This window comes from Amphiprion ocellaris, chromosome 19, assembly GCF_022539595.1.
Source record: "Amphiprion ocellaris isolate individual 3 ecotype Okinawa chromosome 19, ASM2253959v1, whole genome shotgun sequence".
In the NCBI taxonomy this organism is placed as follows: Eukaryota; Metazoa; Chordata; class Actinopteri; family Pomacentridae; genus Amphiprion; species Amphiprion ocellaris.
The window spans coordinates 18,728,518-18,756,153 of record NC_072784.1 but is presented as its reverse complement, the minus strand read 5'-3'; the positions used below and the strand labels follow the sequence as shown (position 1 = coordinate 18,756,153).

Sequence of the window (27,636 nt, the reverse complement as noted above, 5' to 3'; positions counted from 1 at the left end):
AAGCGCCATTTTTCCCTCTTCTTGATGTCTTCATCGAGACGCAGTAAAGTAAAATTCGCAATATATTCTTACATCGCAACCCTCCATTTTTCTCCGTTCTTACTACTAATATATAACAGGAGTTTCATCCAGTAGCTTCTATTTTTCGTTGATATAGTCGAAGCTGTTGGATCCTACACTGCGTTGCATCATCCCTTTCTCTGAAAGCAGCAGTACACAAGCTGAAGCAGCTGTGGTGTCAGTGTTTCACAATCACCACTGTTTGTCCCCAGCAGAACCACCAGAAACCTACAGGTTTAGTTCCTGAGTTCCTCTAAAGGTTTTTGGTTCCCTGGTAAAGCTCCTACTGCAAAAGTCCCCTAATCACCTACTCTGAACTCTGGTCTTTATTTTTTCAGTGTCTCTCATAATAAGAGCTTAAACATTAACTTACAAGCCACTGAAGAATACATGTAAAAACATGGACAAATCATTTTGATGTAGTGCATTTTTGAACAGTATACAATACTATGATAGCATGACTCAGTCCCTAGTTTTAGAATTGAGAGGTCTGAGAACCAGTATTTGGAGAGATTGTGGTTCATCTAGAACTATTATTATTCCTCTGGGCATCTTCTCTGGTAGCACTCTGCTTGACCTTGTTATATGGAAATGGAGACAAAAAAACCTTACATGTAGTGCTCCAGTTTTCTCCAAAAATGTGAAAGATAAGTTAGCTGGCAACTCTGATGTTTCCTGCAGGTGTGGATGTGAGTGTGAAAGGTTTTATGTCGCTGTGTGTCAGCCCTGTGATTGACTTTTGACCTGTCCAAGGTGTAGCCCACCCCTCACTGATATCAGCTTGGATAGGCTCTGACCCCTCTCACAATGCTCTAAGGACAAGCGGGTGTAGATGATGGATAGATGACAGGATGAACAGTCACCTGACGTAATATGTATCTCACATGACAGCATTTTCTGTCCTTTACTTGATGTCAGCTGGAAACTAAATAAAAAATCCTGCACTCTGCCTGTCATCTGTGCACCATGCAAATAGTACTAAAGATTTATGTGGTTCTGTTTGCCCAGATGAACACCTACCGCTGTTCAGGTGATGGATTGTGTGTCGGATTCTTTGTTTTCTTTCCTAATAAAGAGTCATTTAAGCAATATTAGTTTGTATTAGGAGCCAGCCCTGGCTATTCCTTTCTGCCCCCACCTGGCCTGAACCTCCACCAGAGCTCCTGCTCCCCTGGTGTCTGTGTGTCTGCCTGGACCTCGCCACTGCTTTGTGTATCTTCTCTATACTCTCTTCTTGTCGTTTTTTTTTTGTTTGTTTCTGCGAATCCATACAGTTGTATTTGACTGCCGCGGACAGTAACAGCGGTCACTGCTGGCAGTTAAAGCCATCGGAGAGTTCAAGATCGTTTTGGTAACTTCATCTGCTAAGCTAACAGGTACAAAACATGCCCGCCTCCTCCACCTGCTGGCCTGTTCCTCCCTTGTACCACCTCCCAAACTCCCAGCGCTACTTACCCTTTATTCAGATCCCACTGGGGCGGATGAACCCCACACCCCCCACTCCCTCTCTGTCCTGACTCTTGCTACTGTAAATGTCCCACCTGGTGTCTCACCTGATGTTTGTTTCCTGTGGCCCTGGGCTGCATGTCTGCCTTCCCCCCTGCACCACAGATGTATTGGGAGGAACATGTGAAACTGTGACTGCCCTGAGGCTCACTGTGACCTATGAGGCAATGACAAGTCAGCATCATATTATGAAGCCATTGGACTGTTTTCCTGAACATTTAGGTCTGTTTTGTCTTGTTTCTTGGGATTTAGGATCTAGTTTTTGAGTTTGTATGACAGAGGAAATACTACTTGACGGTAGCACCTTTTGTCAGATTTTATTTTTAGCTGATGCCTTTTCATTTTCTGGTATTTTCTCTACTGTCGCTATATTCGATAGCATCCATCAGCTGATTTCTGTCTTATGAAAACAAATAGCATCAACATATTTCTTCTGTCCAGTCGCCACAGTCTGGACGTGTAAGTACTGTGTGGAGTAGCGAACTGAACCTTATAGAAAACGTCTTTAATAAAACACAACACACTGTCATACTGTTTCTGCCAGGAACTGTAGTAACAACCTAGCAAGAGGATATATAAGGTGGCAACTCACCATCTGTAGGGCTTTAGCGCTGGTCAGAGTGTGATTGAAACATGGAAGATTTTAAATGTTGTGAAGTCTGAGCTGAAACTAATAAGTATTACCTCTGTAGATTATAACCTTTATTTTTCATAACTATGTTTTAACATTCTGAACCCCAACACTGACAAAATGTTTCCATTTATCAGACTCATGAAAAGAGCTGACAGATTTGTAACTAGTTAATGTCGTCACCGAATCTGAGCATGAAATCATAATTTAAACAAAGTCACTTCATTCAATGTGTCTCCTTTAAAAAATTGCCCAAAATAAGTTGTTTGCTACAATTAGATTCGGCATAAAACTAAATACTCTGCGCTTCTTGGCACAACAGTAAAAACAACAGTCATGTGACAAGAATTCGGAGATTTTTGCCGTCAGTGAGAAAGAAAATAATGTGACAGAAGCAAAAAAAAAAAAAAATACCAGAAGCTGTTTGGAGTTCAGACTGTTGAACATATAATCAGTTTTCCCACACCTCGTAGAGTTAACTTTGAAAGCAACTCAACAGTATCCTTAACATACACTACCAGTCAAAAGTTTAGACACACCTTCTCATTCAATCATTTTTATTTATTTCTGTAATTATCTACATTGTAGATTAATACTGAAGATTAACACTTGTATTCTTTTATAGTTTTGATGTCTTCAGTATTAATCTACAATGTAGAAAGAAATTAAATAAAAATCATTGAATGAGAAGGCGTGTCCAAACTTTTGACTGGTAGTGTAAAGTAGATGAAGATTAAATATGAAGTGCTGCATTACTGTAAAATTTTCTATAAAACTGTACAAATAGTTTTCCCAGTGTCAATAGAATTTGTACACAATAGCACAATTGTCTCCCATTAGCCTGGTTATATGCTTCTCAAAATGAGTAAACTCCCACCAGTGTGATATTGTTCTACACTGTACAAAAAGACATACAATGATTGAACTGAAGTATCTATCTTTGGGTGTTGGCCTCCTGACAAAACAAGACTTTGCCTTTGGTTTTAAGAAATCACAACCAGCACTTTGTACTTTTTTGTGACTTTGTATACGCAAGAAGTTAATCCATAGTTTAATCGAGAATGAAAATAATCAGTTGTTTTAGCCGTAGTCATGAGAAATGTTCTTTTCTGTGCAAATTCAGTCATGGTGTTTTCAGTCTGTATCGGTGCAGATATTCCACCTTCACATCCTCAACAGGCTGTCCAAATGGCTCTGAAGGGTAATATTTTCCAACTGAAAGGCAACAAAGTCAACGTTGTGTTTCCGCAGGACAGGAGTGTGAAATGCAGCCTTTCTGTGCTTGCAAATGCATGAGTGCATCCTAAATGTATATGACTGTCTGGCCCTGCCGGTGTGCACGAAGGGTGATGATAAGAAGCCATATAGTTTAAACTCCAACTGGTTTACATCTATGCAGCTCCTTGTACTCTGATGTGTCTGTCTTCTGTAGCTGTTTTCTGTGGTGTCACCTCTGTATTTGAATCATTTAATATCCCACTAGCTTCCAGCGCTCTTGGAGTTACTCGTCAGAAAGGTAATCTGTGTAGGATTTTTCTTTGTGCATGTCCAACCTGTAATATTTTCACACTACTCTGCTGCTGCTTTTCATGTTTTATTTACCAGAACGGGGTTTCTTCTTTACTCAACAAAACACTTTAAATGTGTTTACTACCTTGATGGATGCTTTTTTTGTGTGTGTGTGCGTTTCCATTTTGGCCAGATAAAAAAAAAAAAGAGGGAAAATCCTACATGGAATTTGTGTTTTGTAAACGACATTTTCCTTCATGTGTACTACTTGTAAGTAATTCTGTGGGAAGCCACGTTGCACATTTTTCTTCTGTGTATCATTTTCTCTTTTTCTTCACAGTACACCTCCAGCATGCGGGCAAAGTACCTGGCCAACAGCCGACCAGATCCCAACAACCCCGCGGCGCACTAGACGCCACCGGACTCCTCCCATCTGCAGCACTAACCTTCCTGAAGTCACTCAGCCATCCAGTCGTCAGTCCTTTCTTCACACATGCTTTTGTTCACCCAGTCTTCTGCTTCTCTCCACCATTAACTGTCTTAAAATAGAAAAACCAAATGTGCTTTCGCTGGTTGGTTGAAGCAAAAACTCGAGGACACCCATCAAATCTCATCTCATGCGTCGGGAGCGCAGGTAGTTCGCCATTTTCCACGCTCCTTTCCTGATGTTTACTATCCCAAGAATCATCATCGGTGCTGGGAATTTACTTGCAGCTCAGATGTGAAGGAGACTGGACTGACTTTTTTCTTTTCCCTTCTTCACACATGAATGCACCATGGCATGTACTGTGTCGCATCTAACAAGGCATTGCAGTGTTGAGGACTCTGGAAGTGCTCATAGACTAACACTGATTACTACTGGTTGTTTAGTTTTAGTACTGTACCACACTGTGTCATTTACTGTGGGAGAGAAATGCCTTACACACACACACACACACACACACACACACACATATACAGGAGGAATCCACTGTTTTCTTCTCACTTGAAGGGAAATTTCTCACATAACACACCCAACATAAGTCAGAACTATGTGTCGTAGAATAGATCAATTTACAGAATCTCAGTTCCTCAGGACTCCTTTCTGCTTGTGGAGCTTGAAATGCAAATGTTGACTTATAGGACACAAACACAACACACTCAGTTTACTGTGACATTGGCTTGTTGTTGCATTTCGTCTTAAATCTAATGTCTGGGACCAGTTTACTGCACGTCTTACAGTCGTCTGAAGTAGAAATTGTGTTTTTTTTCTTCTGTGGACACTGTTATTTCCTGTGGCATTTTTTTAAAAAGTAGTGCGATGAGCCCCTTTTCCACAGCAGTGACTGTAACTTGTGAATTTGATTTGGATGAAAGTGAGCTACAGGATGGAAAAGCAGCAGGATGATGATGCTTCATCGTAAGAAATCCACAAAAAAACGTGAGTTTGACAAAAAAGGTGATTTTTTTTTTACATACTACTGGCAGCAGAAACTTTTTTTTATGGACGACGGTGAAGCAAAGGAGGACAGCGTGTGAATTTGGTCCTCCACAACATTATTGCTCACATTTTAAGATGGTTTGCGGTGCTCCTATCTTCACCTAACTGCTTGTTATGCTCTTCATGTTCCTGTTAGTGAAGCCTCATCTCCCTGAACAGAACTGAGGATTGTCCACACACATCCTTGACTCTCTTTCAGTGATCCTCTCTAGAGAATGCAGCCGTTTAAAGAGCATCCTGGAGGGAAGTTTGTCGGAAAATATGCAGATGTGAAGAGAATTTCCAGGAGAAGCTTAATGCATTGGAAATACTGTGTCTCACAAATGTGTTTTAGCATTTATAAAGGAAAGCAGAAACGGGTGAGTGGATGCAGTGAAGGGATTGCGACAACTCTGCTCTCTGTAAAATGTGGAAATTCTCTCAAAGCATGAAAAACCTTCAAATGTGGAGTGATGTTTGTACTTCTGCTGCCTCTTCCTGCTTCTCTTAGATGTGCTTTGTGACCAGTACAAGAGGTGACGTGGAGACTGTGCCAACAAGTTAAGCACAACTCTTCTTCTTTATTATCTCAATATCTTTTTAAACGTCTCTATTTTGGGCCTGTTTGTACAGTGGACAGCTCCTGGTTGCCTGTGCAATCAAAGGAGAAAAATGAGCCTGACTTTTTTTTTCAACCCATTTCTGCTCTGTTCAGCATTATTACACTCATGCAGTCTTTCTCTTTTTGGGTAGTAGTCATATTCTCTTTGTTGTTTGTTAGTGCAATGCTGTTGTACAGATTATAAGCAAAATGAAGAAAAAAACATGGTGAAATTGACTTTTTTTAAAATTCTTAATTTTTAAGCATTTTTGGATTTGATTTGCTTATAGATATTTTTTTCAGTTTAGAATCGTAGCAAGCACCGTGTGTTGCTTCATTAATGTGAATATGGTAAATAGATTTTAAATTTTCATTGATTTCCTTTTTTTTTGGATGGGAAAAAATCACTGTAGATGTAATCACATTTTTTTTATACGTCATTTTTGCAATTTCTAAAATGTGTACATGTAAAAGCTGTGGTTATATTGAGCTTGAATGCCGTGTTTTAAAATTAAAGAAACCTTAACTGTGGTACACAAGATCATTGGATTTCTTTATGGTTCCACTGGAGATTGATCCTGACCAGTATCAGACACTAGGTAGCAGCAAAACTTCACTGTTGTTACCCCAGTTTACCACAGGGATGATGCTCATTTTTTCCTCCGTTTTAGCACCATTTTCTCCACTTTTAGCAAACCGATCAGAGATAACACACAGATTTACAAGTGAATTGGTAGAAAATAAATAAATAAATAAATATATGTGTGTGTGTGTGTATATATATATATATATATATATATATATATATATGTGTGTATATATATATATATATGTGTATATATGTATATATGTATATATATACAGTATCTCACAAAAGTGAGTCCACCCCTTGCATTTCTCCAAATATTTAATGATATCTATTCATGGGACAACACTGACGAAATGAAACTTTCATACAATGTAAAGTAGTCACCATACAGCTTGGATAACAGTGTACATTTTATCTTCCCATCAAAATAACTAAAACACAGCCATTAATGTCTAAACTGCTGGCAACAAAAGTGAGTACACCCTGAACTGAAAATGTCCAAATTGGGCCCAAGTGTCAATATTTTGTGTGGCCACCATTATTTTCCAGCACTGCCTTCACCCTCCTGGGCATGGAGTTCACCAGAGCTTCACAGGTTGCCACTGGAATCATCTCCCACTCCTCCATGATGACATCACGGAGCTGGTGGATGTTAGAGACCTTACGCTCCTCCACCTTCCGTTTAAGGATGCCCCACAGATGCTCAATTGGGTTTAGGTCTGGAGACATGCTTGGCCAGTCCATCACCTTTACTCTCAGCTTCTCTAGCAAGGCAGTGGTCATCTTGGAGGTGTGTTTGGGGTCATTATCATGTTGGAATAATGCCCTGCGGCCCAGCTTCTTAAGGGAGGGGATCATGCTCTGCTTCAGTATGTCACAGTACATTTTGGCATTCATGCTTCCCTCAATAAACTGTAATTTTCCAGTGCCGGCAGCACTCATACAGCCCCAGACCATGACACTCCCACCACCATGCTTGACTGTAGGCAAGACACACTTGTCTTTGTACTCCTCACCTGGCTGCCGCCACACACGCTTGACACCATCTGAACCAAATAAGTTTATCTTGGTCTCATCAGACCACAGGACATGGTTCCAGTAATCCATATCCTTAGTCTGCTTGTCTTCAGCAAACTGTTTGCGGGCTTCCTTGTGCATCATCTTTAGAAGAGGCTTTCTTCTGGGACGACAGCCATAGAGGCCAATTTGATGCAGTGTGTGGCGTATGGTCTGAGCACTGACAGGCTGACCCCCCACCCCTCCAACCTCTGCAGCAATGCTGGCAGCACTCCTACGCCTATTTCCCAAAGACAACCTGTGGATTCGACGCCGAGCACGTGCACTCAACTTCTTTGGTCGACCATGGCGAGGCCTGTTCTGAGTGGAACCGGTCCTCTTAAACCGCTGGATGCTCTTGGCCACCGTGCTGCAGCTCAATTTCAGGGTGATGGCAATCTTCTTATAGCCTAAGCCATCGTTATGTAGAGCAACAATCCTTTTTCTCAGATCCTCAGAGAGTTCTTTGCCATGAGGTGCCATGTTGAACTTCCAGTGACCAATGTGAGATGTGTGAGAGTGATATTACCAAATTAAACACACCTGCTCACCTTTCACACCTGAGACCTTTTAACGCTAACAAGTCACATGAAACTGGGGATGGAAAATGTGCACTTGGGCCCAATTTGGACATTTTCAGTTCAGGGTGTACTCACTTTTGTTGCCAGCAGTTTAGACATTAATGGCTGTGTTTTAGTTATTTTGATGGGAAGATAAAATGTACACTGTTATCCAAGCTGTACGGTGACTACTTTACATTGTATGAAAGTTTCATTTCGTCAGTGTTGTCCCATGAATAGATATCATTAAATATTTGGAGAAATGCAAGGGGTGGACTCACTTTTGTGAGATACTGTATATATATATATATATATATATATATATATATATATATATATATGTGTGTGTGTGTGTGTGTGTGTGTGTGTGTGTGTGTGTGTGTGTGTGTGTGTGTGTGTGTGTGTGTGTGTGTGTGTGTGTGTGTGTGTGTGTGTGTGTGTGTGTGTGTATGTATAGTTCAAAAGTTTGGTGTCACCAAGACAATTTCATGTTTTCCATGAAAACACACTTTTATTAATGTGCTAACATAACTGCACAAGTGTTTTCTAATCACCAATTAGCCTTTCAACACCATTAGCTAACACAATGTAGCATTAGAACACAGGAGTGATGGTTGCTGGAAATGTTCCTCTGTATCTCTATGTAGATATTCCATTAAAAAAAACTGCTGTTTCCAGCTAGAATAGTCATTTACCACATTAACAATGTCTAGACTGTTTTTCTGATTAATGTTATCCTCATTGAAAAAAAATGCTTTTCTTTCAGAAATAAGGACATTTTAAGTGACCCCAAACTTTTGAACGGTAGTGTATCTTTAAAAAGGCTCCAACAAACGGTCTTCTATAGGTTCATACAAGAGAATTTTAATGCTGGCTGGTGGCTTTTAATGTTTTTTTTTTCTAGTGTTTTTATTTCATCTGGGTTTTCTGAGGTGCTTTATTTTAGTTGTAAGATCACAAATTAATGTACAACAGTCACAAACAGCACAGACATGAGCAATAATACTCGAAGGTGATGCTAAAATAACTAACATGAAGGCAACATTTTCCAGATGAATTTCTAAAGTCCAGGGATAACTGCAAGAAAATGCATTTTTTCTGTGTTCTAAGCAAAGCAGTTAAACAAAAGATGCCAAGATTGCCATTTAAAGCAGCTACAGTCATAGTTTTTATACAATAACAACAAGGCAAATGCAATGTGAAAAAGTGGCAATGTGAAGGGAGCTCTTCATTGTCACAAACTTTTAGAAAGTTTTCACCTAAACCTGCTGCTCTATTTAGCTTTATAGAGCTCCATAGGAAGTCTCAGCTCATTGTTTAATATGTTTGCTCACTGTAACCGCTTTCAATGAGTCATTTCCAGTAACTACAGGCACCTGTTCTCAGAGAAAAAGCTCTCTAAACCTGCTGGTGAATATAGTGCAGCTAACAGCCAACATTCAGAATAAAATGCAGAAATTGGTGATACATAGTAAAGCATACAACATAAGTAAACTTTCTTACTGAAGACAAAGAAAAACAAAGTTGAAAATTCACATCTGAACTACTATTATGGTTAAAAATAAAGTATCTGTTCTGGTTAGCGCTTTATGTGCAACTCAAAATTCTCAATATTCATGTGGATTGGAGAAAATTACACCAAATGTTCAGATGTGAATGGTTGGCTTTTATACAAGATTATTGATGCTGCTATGGAAAGATGATTTGTCCTGCAGGCATATTCCAAGATATTTAATTCAATTCCTCCCTATAGTTTCATACAGGATGTGCATGATTTCTGGGTATGCTGGTATTTATTTCTGTCTCAGAGCGCTGTCAGACGACAGACTGGATGCAGATCTCTGTGAGCGGAGGAGAAAGGCAGCCTTGTGTTGGTGACCTCTGTGAGCCGACGGCAGGCCAGAGGTCAGAGTCAGCACCGGGCCACCAGTCTGGTTTTGTCAACTTCCTTCGTTCGCCAGCTGCCGTCACCCAGAGCATTGACTTCTATCATGTGGAAGTGTTGGGGGCCGAAACTGATGATGGAAGAAACACTTTTTGTCTCCTATATCTTTGCATACTTGAAAATAACTTTATTTTTTTAATTTGAACTTTTGTGATTCATTCAAAGTTATTCTTTTAGTCAGCTAAAATGTGCATCATTTCCTTGCTAGCAAGTGAGGTTTTTATGTCATGTTTCGACATATATATAAACAGTCCTAAGGCTGGACATAGAGATGACATCATCTCCTGAGCTTCCTGCTGTTTACTGTAGGGGCTGAGCTAAACAAAGCAGTAAACAAACAAAGCATGACGGAGGCTGGGAGGTTTTTACAGGCCGTCCACAGCACAGAGACCCAGAGATGCAAATGAAATTTCACACGGTCTCACTGTCGAGGAAATTCAATTACCCTGCTTGTTGCCGGCCTGGAGGAATGCATTACTAATGCTTTGAGGTGAGGAGCTGAATGGAGAAGGGGGAAAGAGGGGAGGGGAGGAGGTGGAGAGGCTGCTCCCCCGTCCTCACCCCACCCCTCCCGCGGACACTTCCTGAATCTGGTCAGGCTTTCTGCCAGGTGCTCGGACCACGGCTCGCCTTCTTCTCAGTGCCAAGCAGCTGCACGACGGCCAGGAGACACACGAGAGAGTTAAAACCCCCCAACCTCACAATTAGGATCTCCATTTAAAGATGCACACATTTAAGAAATCAGAGGGCAGAAAGTGCTCATCCGACTGAGATGTCCTTGGTTCATACAAGCGTAGCACTGGTGATGTGAAACAGTGTAGTTAATGTGTGGGTTTTTGCAGAAATGCAAAAAAGTCTGCATTTCTGACTGGCATCTTCCAAAGCATGCCATAAATATTTAGATGGTTGTCCCGCCTTTCTGGCTGCATGCAGTTTCCATTTGTGTCGGAGCAGCTGGAAAACTGAACTGCAGCGACTCACTGCAGTAACTGATTTTAGGGGGCAAACAATATGTGAAGGTGATTATGGTGACAAACTGGACAGCAAATTGTAGTTCATCTACACTTCCAGCAGTTGTGAAGCGGTCTCTTTTAACTTTTCATGTAGTTCCTTTCTTTTATCCAGCAGCTTCCATCCTCAGATCTGGGACTCTCTAAAGTGTCACCTGATGAATTTGAATGTCTGTGAAAAGATTATTGGGACAGCAAATAATTTTTAAACCTTTCTAGCGTATTTGTCATCTGTTTGTGAAAAATTATAATTTTACCTCTTTTGTCATCAAGCAGTCAGTTAAACATAATGGAGGTTAAAGGGGGACAAGACAAGACAAGGAAGCTCAACTAGTTCATGCTTTTGTGGTCAGAAGCTCGAAAGATTAGGATTCCAGTGTTGTATTTCATGAGAATATTGTGCATTATTGCATGCAGAAATCTCAATCTGATAGATAAATGTAACAAGTAAACACAAAAATCTTGCTCAAATGTAACAGAGTAGAAGTATAAATTAAAAGTGCTGCTCCTAATGTTCACTTTGTCCTTTGGATGGGAGCACCTCTGTGTCCTGTTTCTGCTTTGTCGGAGTTGAAACAGGGCGCCTCCTTTGTGTCGGAGCTCAGAGGGAGGCAGCTGCATCGCGGGAGTCCCGATATTCACACCTCACCTCCTCCTTTGTGCTCATCACCCCGACCAGTCAGAGGGAGCACGAAGCCGCTGAAGGATTTATGGAGCCGTCCGGTTATCCTGTCCTCCCCGTTTCACTGCTGCTCACTGAGATGCTGCTTGACCTCCTCAAAGCACCTCTCTCTTCCCTTCCTGTTCTTTTAAAGTCATCTTCTGTATGAAGATTTCGTCATGATCCAGCGGTTCACCACCAGCTCCAGCAAGAACCACATAAGAGGTTTAACCACATTATCTCAGCTCACAGCCAGGATACTTAAAACTGTCCTTATTACCACGGTAACAGCAAACAGTCCAAAACACCATTTATATGAGGAGAGAGTTTTGATCAAATACTATGAGGATAATCTTAAACTGTTGGCTGCTTGTTGAGAGCATTTTCACTCTTATACAGCAGATATCCTCCACATGTTGCACAGAAACGTCTCTAACAGAAGGTAACCTTAAAGCTGAGGAGTTGTGAGCGGCTGAGGTCGTGTGCCTTCATTTGCATTCTGATTTGCATTTGTGCAAATCACCATTACTCACATATTCTACTTTGATGCAAATTACCCTCATAAAATACATTTATGTGGCAGTGTAAAATGATTTTTTAAAAATCTCTGACAGTTTTTTGGCAGTTACAGCATCATCCTTAATGCAGCGATGGTGATGAGTAATCAACCGCCAGTCCTTGAGACTGTTTAACTTTTCTTTTCTTTGTCAGGATGTTGACAAAGTCTTTACTGAAGGCCTTTATGGAAACATGACAGCTCCTTTTTTGCCTTTCCAGTCAAATGTGAGTCAGTTTTCACAATGTCAGATAAAGCTTTTCTCCAAACAGCTACACAGATTGATGACTGGGAGGAATATTGTATAGTGGATTATTTCAGTTTAAACACAGAATGTCCAATGTGAATCAGGCTATTTACATCATAAACACTTTATTCAAATACAAAAATAATGTCAAAATGTAGACTCATAATGTATTGATCAGTATATTAATAAGCACTATGACTAGAATACTACAGTGCAGTGAAAAAGTATTTGCCCCCTTCACAAATTCTTAATCTTTTGCATATTTTCCCCACTTTAATGTTTAAGATCATCAAACAAATGGAAATATCAGACAAAGATAACCCAAGTAAACACAAAAAGCAGTTTAAAGGGAAAAAACTATTCAAAGCTACCTGGCCCTGTGTGAAAAAGTAATTGCCCCCTAAACCTAACAACTGGTTGGGCCACCCTCAGTCGCAACAACTGAAATCAAGTGTTTACTATAACTGGCAATGAGTCTTTCACATCTCTGTGGAGATATTTTGACCCACTCTTCTTTGCAGAATTGTTTTAATTCAACACTGGAGGGTTTTCGAGTAGGAACAGCCTTTTTAAGGTCATGCCACATCATTCCAATCGGATTCAAGTCTGGACTTTGACTAGGCCTCTCCAAAACCTTCATTTTGTTTTTTTTAAGCCATTCAGAAGTCGTCTTGCTGGTGTGTTTTGGATCGTTGTCCCGCTGCAGAACCCAAGTTCGCTTCAGCTTGAGGTCACGGACTGATGGCCGAACATTCTCCTTCAGGATTTTCTGGTAGAGAGCAGAATTCATGGTTCCATCAATCACAGCAAGTCGTCCAGGTCCTGAAGCAGCAAAGCAGCCCCAGATCATCACACTACCACCACCATGTTTGACTGTTAGTATGATCTTCTTTTTCTGAAATGCTCTGTTACTGTTACGCCGGAAGTATTGAGACACAAACCTTCCAAAAAGTTCAACTTTCATCTCGTCAGTCCATAGAATATTCTCCCAAAAGTCTTGGCCATCATTCAGATGTTTGTTTGCAAAAGTAAGACGAGCCTTTATGTTCTTTTCGGTCAGCAGTGGTTTTGGCCTTGGAACTCTGCCATGGATGCCATTTCTGCCCAGTCTCTTCCTTATTGTTGAGTCATGAACACTGACCTTAACTAAGGCAAGGGAGGCCTGCAGTTCTTTAGATGTTGTCCTGGGTTCCTTTGTGATCTCCTGGATGAGTCGTCACTGTGCTCTTGGGATAATGGCTCTCACCGTGGTTCGCTGGAGTCCTAAAGTCTGAGAAATGGCTTTGTAACCCTTTCCAGACTGATAGATGCTATTTACTTTATTTCTCATGGCATTTTGTCGCAGCTTTTTGACATCTTTCGGCTGACTTCATTTGTCAGACAGGTTTTATGTAAGTGATTTCTTGATTGAGCAGGTCTGGAGGTAATCAGGCTCAGGTGTGGTCAGTGAAATTCCAAAAAATGTGATCAGCCACAGTCAATTCATGATGTAACAAGAGGGGCAGTTATTTTTTCCCATAGGGCAAGGTAGGTGTGGATAGCTTTTTTCCCTTAAAACATCATTTAAAAACTGCATTTTGTGTTTGCTTTGGTTATCTCTGCCTAATATTTAAATTTGTTTGATGGTCTTAAACACTGAAGTGGGGCAAATATTCAAAAAAATAAGAATTCGAGAAGGGGGCAAGTACTTTTTCATGGCACTACATATACCTTCACCTGCATAACATTTAATACCAGTATATGTAACACACTATAATTGGAAAGTGGAAATAACTGTGTTACAGTTAATGTAAACGATCAGTAACTCAGTGCTGGTACAACTTCAAAATGCAAACTTATATCTTTGTATAAATATTTAAAACAGTTTAATGTGTGTTTATTTGGTGCTTGTAAATGGTATTTATTAAATCTTACATCAAAGTTCTGACACTGAGATCAATGTTGTAAATGAAGCAAAGAAATATAAAGAAATAAAATGAAAGTCCTGTTAAAGTGTAAATGCTTAAATGTTTAAATCAAAGAAACTCAAAGATTTCTGTATACCGCTGAATTGTATTTGGCTTTTTAGAAAGAAAAAACACTGGTAAAATCAACCCGCCCTGCAATGCATTTCTCAGCTGACTCAAACAAAAAAAAAAAAAAAAAACAAAGCCTCTTGTCAGCTTGGTCCTCGTCCACATTCCTCAAGTCCTCCACTCGAGTGCTGCTCGCTGAGTTCAAGTCCTTCCACTGCAGCGATACGTGATACCTGGATTATCGTAAACTCCCACTTGCTTGGCCTTTGGAGCACATGTTGAGCGGGATTAAGGCCTGTGCCAGTTGTTGTGAGATCTCTGCGGGCCGGCAGGGCTTCCTCCCGCCACTCCTAATCCTGCAGACAAAGCAGCCTGTTAATTGGAGAGTGACTGATATAGCGAAGGAGAGTCACGAAGACAATGTGTGAGTGGCCAGCGTCCCCGTAATCCCCTGCACTCTGAGGAATGTCCCTGTGTGGCAGCCGTCCACGCTTCAACCAGACCAGCAGCACCTCCCACACTGGGGTTTTCCATTTTTACCGACAGTTAGAGCCGCCGCTTTGTCTCCGAGTCAAACAAACACGAGAAGTGTGACTTTACACAGTCGTGAAATTTCACATTTTCCGCTCAGAGCGCTGATGGAAGGTGCGAGAAAGCACACCCAGGTGTTTGTGTTTCAAACTGTTAACAGACTCACTCAAGGGTTTCCTGTCATTCCACCTTAAATAATGTCCCTGTTAAGACCTGTGAAGTCCTCATCTCAGCCGTTTCGATGTTTCTAAAATCTACATAAGTATATCAGTCTAAATCTGTTTTTGTAAAGATCAGTTAAAACTGCAGAACTCACCCACTGCTCGAGAAAAGAGTTTTGGTCACTTTGTGTTTCTTTGTGGTCATTGTGTGTCTGTTATATGGATTTATTGTCTCTATTTAGTTCTTTTGCATCATTATGTAGTTGTTTTGCAAGTCTTTGTGGTCCTTTTGTGTCACTTTGTGGCCATGCTGTTTCTTTGTCTCTTAAGTCATTTACATTGAATTTGCAGTTCATGTTGTATCTATTTGTGTTTGTTTTGTATGTCTTTGTTGTCATTTTGCTTGTTTAACAGCTCTTTTTAGTTGTTTTGTGTTACTTGATTGACGTAAATGCATTTATTTAGCTGCTTTATGTTTAGTTTTGTATCATTTTACAGCTGTTTTGCAAGTCTTTGTGGCCATTTTGTATCACTTTTTGTTTGTCTTGCGTCTGTTTTTGGTTGTTTAGTGTCTCTTTAGCCATTTATATTGAATTTTGCAGTTCATGTTGCATCTACTTGTGCTTATGTTTATGTTTTTGTGGTCATTTTTAACCTTGGTGTGTTTGCTCTGCATGTCTTTGTGACTGTTTTGTGTCACTTTACTCATTTAAACACCTTTGTTTAGGTGTTTTGTGTGTCTCTTTTGAGTCATTTTACTTTCTTTGCGGTATTTTTGCTTCTTTTTATGTTTGTTTTAGGTCTCTTTTTGGTTGTTTTTGTCTCTTAAGCCCTTTATAGTGAGTCTGCAGTTCATGTTGCATCTGTTTGTGTCTGTTTTTTTCATGTCCCTTTTGTCATTCAATGTCTCTATTTAGTTGCTTTTGATGATTTTTTTAGTTTGTGTTTGTTTTACATCTATTTGTGGTTGTTTTGCATCTTGTGTGTTTATTCTGTATCTCTTTGTTTTGTGTCACTTTAGTCATTTATTGTCAATATATTTCTTTGTGCCTTCATTTGCATATTTTTGCAATTTGTCTAGCAATTATTTTAAGCTGTCTTGTGTTTGTTTTACACCTCTTTTTGGGATGTTTTGCAGTTCAGTTTGTGCTCTTCTTTTCTTTGTATGTCTTTGTGGTCATTTTGCATCCTAGATTGTCTGTTCTGCATGTCTTTGTGGTTGTTTGGTGTTTTTTTTTTAGTCATTAAATGTCTGCATTTAGTTGCATTTTTGTGGTCGTTCAGCATCACTTTCTGGTTGTACTTTGTTTAGTTGGTTTTTGTGTTTGTTTCATTTTGCAGTAACACTTTAGAAATGTCTTTATTTCTGCTTAGATATGCCCTCAAACATAGCAGATTTCCATACACGTCTTAAAAACAGATAGGTTTAACAAAAGAGACAAACATTTCTTTATTATTCAATAGTTATTGAGGAAAATGATCCAATATTATGCATCTTTTAGTGGAAAGAGTGTCAGGATGTCTGGGGTTAGCAGGTGATTTGGAGGTGAAATTAGATTCAGTTGTTGTCTATTAAGCTGTGACTGGGTGCAATTTTAAAGAGCTGCAATCTACGATCTCAGTGAAAGTGTTTCATAGTACAAACAAAGGAGATTTCTGAGTTGTTGATGCTCATCAGGCTGGAAATGGTTACAAACCATCTTAAAAGAGTTTGGACTCCACTAATCCACAGGCAGACAGACTGTGTACACATCCAAGACCACTGTTACTCAACCCAGCAGTGGTGGAGCAGCAAGCATCACTCCAAGAGGAAAGTGTGTAGCAGTCAGCAAGGTCACAAAGTAACCCAGGATAACTTCAAAGCAGCTAAAGGCCGCTCTCACATTAGGTGTGCATGGCAGGATTACAAGAACAAAACCGCTGCTCTCCTAAAAGAACGTTGCTGTCATTCATGTGCACTTTTCTAAAATCATATGGACAAACCAGACGGCTATTGGAAAATGTTTTGTGGATAGATGAGACCGAAATAGCAACATCTGGGGTTAAATGAGAATCATTGTTTGGAGAAAGGAAAACACTGCATTCCTGCATAAGAACTGCATCCCATCTGTGGAACGTGGTGGTGGTGGGATGATGGTTTGGGCCTGTTTTTGCTTCATCTGGACCAGAATAGCTCACCGTGAGTGATGGAACAATGGATTTAGGGTCATACCAGCGAATTGTTAAGGAAAATGTGTGCCTTTTGAAGCGAATCTCAAGAGAAAATGAGCCATGCAGCAACACAGCAACTGGAAGTGTACAATTCATTCTAACAAAAACCAGCTAAAGAAGAATAAAGTTAATGTTTTGGAGTGGTCAAAGTCAAAGTCCTGACTTAGGTAGAAGTGCTGTGGAAGGAGATGAAGTGAACAGTTAATGTGAGAACACTTGATAACATCACAGAGTTCAAGCTGTTCTATTCAAAGAAATTAGCTAAAATTTCCTTCAAACTGATGCTCAGAACTGATAAACAGCTCCTGGAAACATCAGCCCTATTACTGAAAGCAAATATTCACACATTTGCCACCCACAGATATTTCACATCGGTAGAATTTTCCTCAATAAATAGATGACAGCAGATAAGATTTGAGTTTCATTTGTTTACTTGAGTCTTCTGATGATATTTTAGGTCATATTTCTGCAGAAATATTGTAAAGTACATATATTTCAAACATTTTAAAGCACCACTGAACATCTTGTTTTGGATTTTGGTGTAGTTTTTTAATCTGTTTTTCATAGTTTTGTGTGTTTTTTTGTGGTTGTTTTTGCATCTTGTGGGGTTTTTTTCATCTTTGTGTCTGTTTTTGTTTATTTTGCATATTTTTGTGGTTGTTTCACATATTTTTTCGGTCATTCTGCCTGTCATTTAGGTTAATTAACTTACCAACTGTTTTTAACATTTCAACTCCTGCTAGCATTAATACAGGGTCCCTGTAGCTGGTAGACCTGTTCAGTAATCCATGCATGATGCAAACACGCCAACTTCATAGGACCTACGCTGTAAAAAGAATTTTGTTTTTTATTTAATGTGAAAATCTGGCAGCAAAATCAAAGGAAAAAATATGTTAAAAGCAATGATTTCACAAGTTATCTGTAATATAACAAAGCAGGAAAATTCTGTGAAATGAAGAAGAAGAAATTGTCATTAGTTTTTGATGCATAAACACATTTTGTTTCAATGATGGTGTGATACGTAGTGGGATTAATAATTAAAAGTTCTACTCCCTCTCATTCAGTTATGAGTGATCAGCACCTACAGCAGTCATAAAACTCTTCACAGCTTTTAGCTCAGGCTGTCGGGTCGTCACATGGATGACAAACAAGACTCTCCCTCAGTTTGTTTTCTCCCTGAGGTGAAAATAAAATGTAGGTGGTCAGAGATGCGTTTCTCCTGAAGCATGACTCAAACTGAGACAGACGCAAGTCATGCGGGCCTTTTCCTGTTTAGTAAACAGAACATGATAGACATTCGGGATAGTGGATCTTTTATCAGCAAATGAGCCACAGCAACAGCCTCCAGTCATATTTCACCACAGTTGACAGGCAGGCGGTCGGTCGGCCAGCGGCTCACGTCTGCAGTTGGATGTTTGTGTTCTTGGAGTTTCTCACCTGTTGCCACATCACACTTATGCAAAGTCGCCTTACTGAGTCACTCAACGGCTTTCAGTCATTCTGTCTCTGCTTCCCGTCATGATACTGATTTCCGATTTATGTTTCGTTTGCAACTAAAGTGGTTTTCAGTTGCAGGTTGCTTCAGTAAAAATAGTAATACTTCATTGTAGACATGTATAATTCAGGTTTCTACTTCATGCAGTGGTGGAACAAAGTTTTCAGACACGCTTAAGATTTTACACAATCTCAAATATTCTCATGAAATATTTGTTGAAATATCTTTTTTGTGTTTCAAAAAGTGTGGCTACATTAGATGGACACAAATAAATACAAATTATATTTTTTTGTTTATTGTTTACAAGAAAAACTAGCAAAACTAAATTCTTCACAGTTTCAATATGTCAGTTCTCAACATTGTCGGTGTCAAAGTCAACAAATAACAGAGAATGTGTTCAAAACTGAACAGAAAATAAACCATCACATCATCAAATTAACATGTAGTAGTCCTGCCATTAGCAATCAGTAGAGCTCTAATCCTGGCTGCCATGTTCCCCACAAGCCTTTCACACTGTTGAGGGGAAATCTTATCCCATTCTTCTTGAATTAATGCTTTACATTTTTCTAAATTATTTGGTATATGCTTTGAAACAGACCTTTTGATAATCCACCACAGATTTTCAGTAGGGCTCATGTTAGGATTGAGATGGTCACTCTAAGACCTGGATACTGTGCTCCTGCAGCCAAGTTCTACTGGTTCTGGATGTGTTCAAGAGGCATTATCTGTTGAAACATCCAGTTTGACCTCAACAGAACAGAGCACGTGCAGAAGGGAGCATGTGGGTTTAGAGAATGACACAATACTTGGCAGAGTTCAGTGTGCATCAGAGACACTTAGATGACCAGCACCAGCACCACTTATGCATCCATAAACCATGATACTGCCTCCACCATGCTTAACAGTAGGTACTGTACATGCTGGAGATAATGCTTCACCTGGCCTTCTGCATCCCCTCACATTAGCAGGAGGAAGATAAAGCTGGAAACTGGACTCATCTGACCACAGAATCTTCTTCCAGTTCCTGCCTGTCCAGTTCTTCTGTGCTTGGGTCCAACGACGTCAAGCTAATCTCTGCCTCTCATTGATCAGGGGCTTCTTGACAGAAGCATAGGACCTTAAGCCATGATCTAAAAATCGATCACGTACAGTGCAGGTGGAACACTGGACACCATTTTGGTTTGACCACTGCTGCTGAAGCTCCCGTGATGTCATTCAGTGGATTTTCTTGCACATACGGATCAGGATGCGGTCATTTCTTGCTGGAGAAACCCTTGGACGCCCAGATCTTGGTTTATCTTCCAAGCTGTTGGTTCGTCTGTATTTCTACAGAGTGTATCTAACTGCTGAATGGCTGCATCTGCACTTCCTGGCTATCTGGTGGCAGCTGTACTGTGGCTATCCTGGCTAAGAATCTGTATCTTCAGGTGTGTTTTCTGCTTTGGGTTCCTTGTTTTAGCCATTTATGTCTCTGAAAAACTTTCAAATGTGCTGGTTTTATGTAGACATGAAACACGGCAACAAAAATTGTGTCTTCTAACAAAAAGCACAACCTTCATTAGTGGACCACTGGTACCAAAATGACCCAAAACTCAAACTTTCCTATGTATTTTTATGGAACCAATCAATTTTAAGTTTTTAATGGCTTTTTAAGGATTTGTTTAGTATTCTTGCTGTGACTGCACTGAAAGAAATTGCACATGTGGACTAAGAGTGATTCTTAATGCAATATTTCACATATGCATGGGGTGTCCGAAAACTTTTTTTTCCATCACTGTAGAATAATTAGACAAGTTGAAATGTGTTTGAATGATTTCTGGTAGAGTTCAAACAGAAAATACCACTCACATGCAATGTTCCCTGTAATTTTTCATGAGTCTGAGCAAACACACAAACTCCCTGAGCGTCCCTTGGACCACTGTGAGCAACATCAGACGTGTGCACTGTGGTCACACCAGCATCACATCCATTCAAGTTACATGGTTCATTAAAAGAATCAAATTACAGCATTTACATTTCTGTTAAAACACTTTGTCAACAGGAGCCAGTTGAAGGCTGCAGTGATTTTAGTGACACTACAATGTATAAGAGTGAAGTTATTGAATATTTGTCTCTCTTTACTGTTGCAGCGGTTTTGCAAATTGCAGACGGACCCTGTTCACTCCATAGACAACAATGTTATTCCTGTAGCTTGAAAGACAGCTACTTTTGATAAAACTGGGCTTGTAGCACATTGTCTGCCTTGCAACAATGGGAAAGAGGCACCGTTTATGTTTTGACAACCTATATCTAATGAGTTATTGATGCTGGAAGTCCGAATCTGTGAATATCTTTCCAACTTTACTGAACTTGGGGCCACTACCACCTAAGGAGTGATATATTTAATTTTGAAAAAAGCATTTAGCCATACTTAAAGCTTTAAGTGCTTTATTAACACGGAACTAAAAATTTTGTATTGTTTTATTATCACAGGTTCTGTCTGAAAAGAGGTGGCATCATTTTAAACAGTGAAATCAAACTAACAAAATGTAATGACCAACCAGTGAGCAATACTGGATTCTGCAAAAACATAAACAACTTTTTTAAAATCTAAATCTTATCTTAACACAGTTAATGTATTAACTTATTTTTGTGTGTATGCATGTATTATATTGATTTATTTAGTACTGTTAACATATCAGAGTTCTGAGTGAATTTTTCTTAAGATAGGCAAAGGCCATTTATTGATTACATATAGGCTGTTAAATGTTTATTAAAAACTAAAAAGCATTTAAAAAAACAACTTAGGCATTTATTGAGTCACTAAAATACTGTAGAGTACAGACCACATCAGCATGATTATAAGCATCCTCTGGTAAATTAACAACCAGATACTGATGTCTCTCACCATATGGACTTCAGGAGATGACTGGGGGATGATAAACTGTGACCTACTGGTTGGGTTCTCTCTGTTCTCATGTTTCTTACATGTTTGTCCCCTGACAGCCGGGTCCTAATGTTTTTTGAGCAACACACCATACTATGACGTTTTTACAATGATGGTTCTACTATGGAACCAGTTTGACATGTTCAGGTGTTCTTTGTGTGAAAACTCAGAGATTTCAGGTATCAGAAGGTGGTTTTCAACTTTCTTTGTTAACTTTCTGCTTCAACTTTAAACTAAATTTCCTTCACTAACCCAGCCCTCTGGACTTCCAGTAAGCTGTGTTCCTATTGGCTGTCCAGGTGGCTGCTTGGTGTTATCAGGAACACCTGAGCAGCTCAGTGTCTTCCTGCTTTATTTAGCTGCAGACAAACATTTCCTCTGCTTCTCTTCACCAGAACTGGGTTTGGCTCCATTGCTTTAGTTTGTTTTTAGGCGTTGGCTTGCAGCTTCCAGCAGTAAAATCGTCTTTAATGTGTTTCTTGGTGTGTTTTAGGGCTTTGTACTGGATAGTTGTCTTGGTAAATGTGGTTCTTTAGCCACAGTTAGCACATGGTGCTAATGTGTGCAGTGATTAGTGGATTTGGTGCAGCTGAGTTGTGTCTTTATCTTGGCTGTAGTGAGTCTTCAGAGGTTTTTGGTCAGACACATTCTGTATTCTTGTTTGTGAACCAACGTTGGTTGTCCAGAAGGTAAGAGTTCCTGTCCTGATTCTCTGTTCTCAGAGGTTCTCTGGTAGGCTGCAGGAGACTTTAGCGTTTGGGTTGTGCTAGTTTGGTTTTTGTATGGTTTCATTTGGACGACTATCTTGAGGCCCCTCCATGTGGTTTAGTGAGGTTTTCTGGAACAGTTCTACAAAGCAACCTGCAGCAGAAGAGACTTTGAGAGTTTTTAGGAAGTTCTGGAGACCAGACTTTAGAGCAGCAGAAACATTTGTCAGCAGTTTGAGCAGGAGAAGGTGAGCTTCAGAGTAGAAATGAGATGGAAACCTTCTTGACCCGTGTGGTGAGGTCCTGTACCAAGAGTTGGAGCAGGTTGTGAAGAGTCTGTAGTTCTTTAGTCTGGAAGCACAAGAAGAGTCGACTCATTAAAGGAGAAAACAGGAGATATTGTTGGTTCTTCTGTCACTCTGCAGTTTCCTTAGACTGAATATCAAGTTTATATTTTAAATGATTTCCCATGTGAGCCCAAGAAGACTTCAATAAACTCCCTCCATCCCTTGGACACAACACATTTTATTACCATATTAAATTTTTTTTTTAAAAATATGTTTTTGAGTTTTAATCATAGTTTTAGCATAGTTTTTTTGTCTTTCCTTGTTTAGTTTTGTCATCTGTGTAAAAGGTGCTAAACAAATAAAGTTGAATTGATAAACTGAATAATTGACTAACTCATGATTGTGATAACAGAAGTATTTTCATTGTGGTTTAAGGGTTTATTTCATTTTTAAGGTTGGGGTTAAAATCTTGACAGAAAAAGAAGATTAAAGAAATAAACTACATAAAAAAAAGCAATTAAATCAAAGGAAAAAAAACTAATACAATAAAACTTTTAAAAAGTTTTATTATTAAAAAGAATTTTTTGATTATGTTTTGTCTTTTTAAAGGTTTAATAATCTAATTAAATGTTTTGCATTTTTTAAAATGTTTAATATTCTTCTTGTTTAATTGCATTTTTTAAATGTTTAATTATGGAAAATATTTTATCTGTAATTTTTAATATTGTCATTTTAAAAATTTTGTTTAATTTCATAATGACATGTTTTGTATTTTGTCTAATTATCTAATTCAATATTTTGTCTGTTTAATATAGTTTAATTGTATTTAATGTTTCTTTATATTAAACAGACAAAATATTGAATTAGATAATTAGACAAGATACAAAACATGTCATGAAATTAAGCAAAATTTTTAAAATGACAATATTAAAAATTACAGAGAAAATATTTTCGCAAATTACACATTTAAAAAATACTATTAAACAAGAAGAATATTAAACATTTAAGAAAATACAAAACATTTAGATTATTTAACCTTTAAAAAGACAAAACATTTAATTAAAAAATTAAATGTTTAATTAGAAAATTAAATCTTAAAGACAATAAAAGTTTAACTAGGAATTAAACAGAAAATACAATGAAGCATTTAAAAAGACAAACATTAAAAGGTGGTAAAACATTTAAAAAGAAAAACCTTTAACATTTAATTGAAAAATTAAATATTGGGAAAGAAAAACAAAAATTGAAACAAGCTGATAAAACATTTGAAAAAACAAACATTAAAAAGACAAAACATTTCTAAATCAAATCAGACATTAGAAAAGAATAAAAGGTGAGAAAATAGCAAAACTAAACATTTAAGAAGAATCAAACTAAAGACAAAACATTTGAAAAGACACCAGTTAGACTTTAGAAGATCAAATTAAACAGAAGAGACAATAAAACGATCAAAAAGAGCAAAAACAGATAAAGGTCTTGAAGTGTTTTCTAGTCTGAAACAAAAACATCAAGTTGTTTCTTCAAACATTTCCTCTTTCTATGTTCTTGGTTTGATTGTGGACAGATTTACTAAGAACTCATTTCAGAAAACTGCTTTCCAGGTAAAGTCTACTAGTAGTTGAAGGCATTTATCAAACTAATGTTACCTTCTGATCTCCACAAACTTTACTGTTCAGTGAAGAGAATCAAAGTTTGTTCAGGATTTCTAAAAAACCCACAGGTGAAGGTCTGAGAAGAACTCAGATGGATGGTCTAAATGTGAAATCAAGACTCATGGTCACAAGTTTTATGGCTTCTGTTAACCAGAAAGTTCAAACTAACAGAGAAGTACTGAGAAACTTTTAAAATTTCAGTCCTCAGACTGTCTGAAGGTTCAAACTAACAGAGAACTACTCAAGAACTTCTAAGATTTCAGTCCTCAGACTGTCGAAAGGTTCAAACTAACAGAGAAGTACTGAGAAACCTTTAAAACTTCAGCCCTCAGACTGTCGAAAGGTTCAATCTAACAGAGAACTACTCAGGAACTTAGAGGATTTCAGTCCTTGGACTGTCTGAAGGTTCAAACTAACAGAGAACTACTGTGGGACTTAGAAAATTTCAGCCCTCAGACTGTGTGAAAGCTCAGGTCCTGAGGACTCGGGAGGTGTGGAGGCTTTGGAAAGTCTTGGAACTGAAGGTTCAACCCACCAGCACAAAGGCTGAAGTCCAACCTCCTGAGAAAAACGGTCGAGTCGAGACTCGAGTTAAAAAAAAAACTCGAAAACGACAAAAAATAGATGATAAATGCGCAAAAAAAAGAAGAATTAGTATCTGAGCGAGTAGCTCAGGAGGATAAGAAGAGGACTACCAAGTGGAAGGTCGCAGGTTCAAGACCCGCCACTGGCACTTTTCTTTGTTCGTCTTTGTCAGAATTTTGATAAAGTTTAAGAAGGGTCTGGTCTTGAACCAGCGACCTGCAGCTCCACAGGCAAATCCTTAACTCACTGAGCTACAGATCAGATAAAAAGAAATAAATTCGTCGTCCCTTTGGCATCGTAGTTTCTGAAGTGACAACATGGGTGGAGCCAAGGCGGAGTCTGGGTGGAGTCAGGGCGGAGAGTAGGTGGGGAGGTGGGTGGCGGCCTCCCCCCTCTACTCCCCCACTTCCCCCCACCACCCACCACACCTTCCCCCGCCCGACGAGTTCTTCGAGTCTCCACGAGTTCTTCGAGTCTCCACTGGTTTTCCCGAGTTTCTGGAGTTTCCATGAGGTCGGAGGCAGAACAAGTTGTCATGAAGAGGTGTTGAAGTCGGCCAGGATGGAGTGACTTTATACAGCGACTAGAAGGAAGACCACTAGAAGAGCAGGTCTTTAACCACCATCCATAAAATCCATGGAGTCGCTCCAGAGAAATGAAAGAAGGTCAACTTTTATCAACCTTCATCCAGATGTTCAACTTGATATCTTTACTTTGACATTTTTAGCACCACAAACCTTTAGTATCACACTTTATTATCATTTATTAGGACTTCAATGGAATCCACCAGCAGATTTAGTTTTTGTTGACAAACTTTATTCTTGTCATCGTGGGACTGCAGTATTTAAAACTGTTCCTTCTATTTGACCTCATGCTTATTAGTTTTAATGGAGAAAGTTATTTTGTCCATTAGTCTCTTAAAAACCATATAATAAACTGGATTAGTCAAGAGGTTTAAATTTCTTACTTTGTCATATTTTTAACATGACAAAAAATATAAAAATAAAGTGTCTTGAGACAATTTGCCCTCTATTTGGCGTTATATAAATAAAATTGAATTAAAATTGTATGTATCTTGTAATGTTGGAGTAATTCAGCCATATATGTTGGAAAACACATTTTCTTTGTCCATTAATCTGTTGATTGTTTTCTCCAGTAATTCATTTCTTGTTTTGGTTTATAAAATGTCAAACCCAAATATATTCAGTTTACTGTCATAAAAACCAAAAAGATTTACATTCATGATGCAGGAATCAGGCAGTTTTTCACTTTTTATCTTAGTTTAGTCAGAAAGATAGTTGATAATGTGTGAATTGTTGCAGCTTGTGAGCCATAAAATGTTTTAAACTTTGGGGCCGAGTGTCAGAAAACATTTAGAAACCAACATCAACAAAACACTCAACAAAGATTTGAACATCATTAAAGGGAAATCCAACTTTTGCATGACAATGTCTAATTAGAGGACATTTATTTCCAACGTAAATGTGTGATATTCATTATCTGGAGCTTTCTCTTCACATCGTCTTCCACCTGGACTGGTTTGGTCGGGAGCATGTGCAACAAACATTTGAAAAACTGCACTTTAACATCAATGAATGACACTGAAGTTTAATCTCTACATAAATAAGACTGAGTCTGGATGTGCTGCTCTGTCATTAACTCCTAAGTTTAGGGAAAGTTCAAACAAAAGAGGACAGTTCAGATAAGACTTGAGAATGAGCGTATTTTGAACAAACAGCTCAGACTTTCTGAGCTTCAGCACCTACAGCAAGATATTTTAACAAGCAACTCAACAGATCCAGAAGTTGGAGAGAGTTAGCTTTAGCTGAGCCAAAGAACATGTGGGACGCTAACCTAGCAAACATTTCAGACTTTTCTCTGTGAATTCTGAGAAATAATTGACTATTTAATGACAGAGCTACACATCTTAACTCAGTCTCATTAAAACAGACTCTAATTCAGTGTCATCCATCCATATTAAAGTGCAGTTACCCAAAATGTTTGTTGCATGAGCTCCAACAAAACCTGTCCAGGTCGAAGGCCACTTTGACAAACAGGAAGTGGAAGATTCCAATCAGATTTATAGAAGGGGGAACCGGACTGTACTAAGTGTGGTCGGGTATAGAGGGGTGTTTAGTGGGTTTTTAAGGCTGATAATGATTATTAGTGAGACATTTGGAGTAGATATTCATTTGCAGTAAATGAAATTATTTAAAATCTTGGAGTTAAACTTAGAAGAACACAAACTCTAACAGAAAACTTTGTTGATACGTTTTTGTTTTGTTTACAGATGTTAAAGGAGTTTTATTCGTGACGTATAACCAATCAAATCACTCCAGAAGACAGAGCGACCACAGGTAGATAAAGGTTCAGAGCCAAAGTAGCGCCATTTTTAAATGTATTTATTACCGTAAATCAGTAAAAAATTAAATACTGATAATCAGTAAATCAGTCAGCCAACAATTACTACAATTCTACAATGTATGTCTCTTTCCTTTGACTTGTTATCTGTACAATATACAATGTATATGATGGCGTTTTTTCATACCAAAGGCTATACTATGATGTTTTCTAACAGACATACTATGTTACTCTGTTCTGGCCCTGGGCTGCTGCACTCCTCCTCTGTTGTTTTCTGGATTGTACTCAGCTGCATGCCTTCGTCCACCCGGCCTC

General features: G+C 38.8%; 1 protein-coding gene across 3 annotated transcripts in view; it reads left to right on the top strand.

Moving 5' to 3' along the window:
* Nucleotides 1-6,305, top strand: part of ttyh3a (tweety family member 3a) — a 28,486-nt gene extending 22,181 nt beyond the window's left edge. For 2 of the 3 annotated variants that reach the window (XM_035948714.2, XM_035948713.2), the window contains exons 15-16: nt 1,335-1,436; nt 4,047-6,305. In XM_035948714.2, coding sequence (XP_035804607.1) covers nt 1,335-1,415 — 81 coding nt within the window. In that variant the 3' untranslated portion in view covers nt 1,416-1,436; nt 4,047-6,305. The remainder of the gene's footprint in view (nt 1-1,334; nt 1,437-4,046) is intronic. The other variant, XM_023271418.3, reaches the window with a different exon arrangement.
* Nucleotides 6,306-27,636: the final 21,331 nt, after the last annotated feature.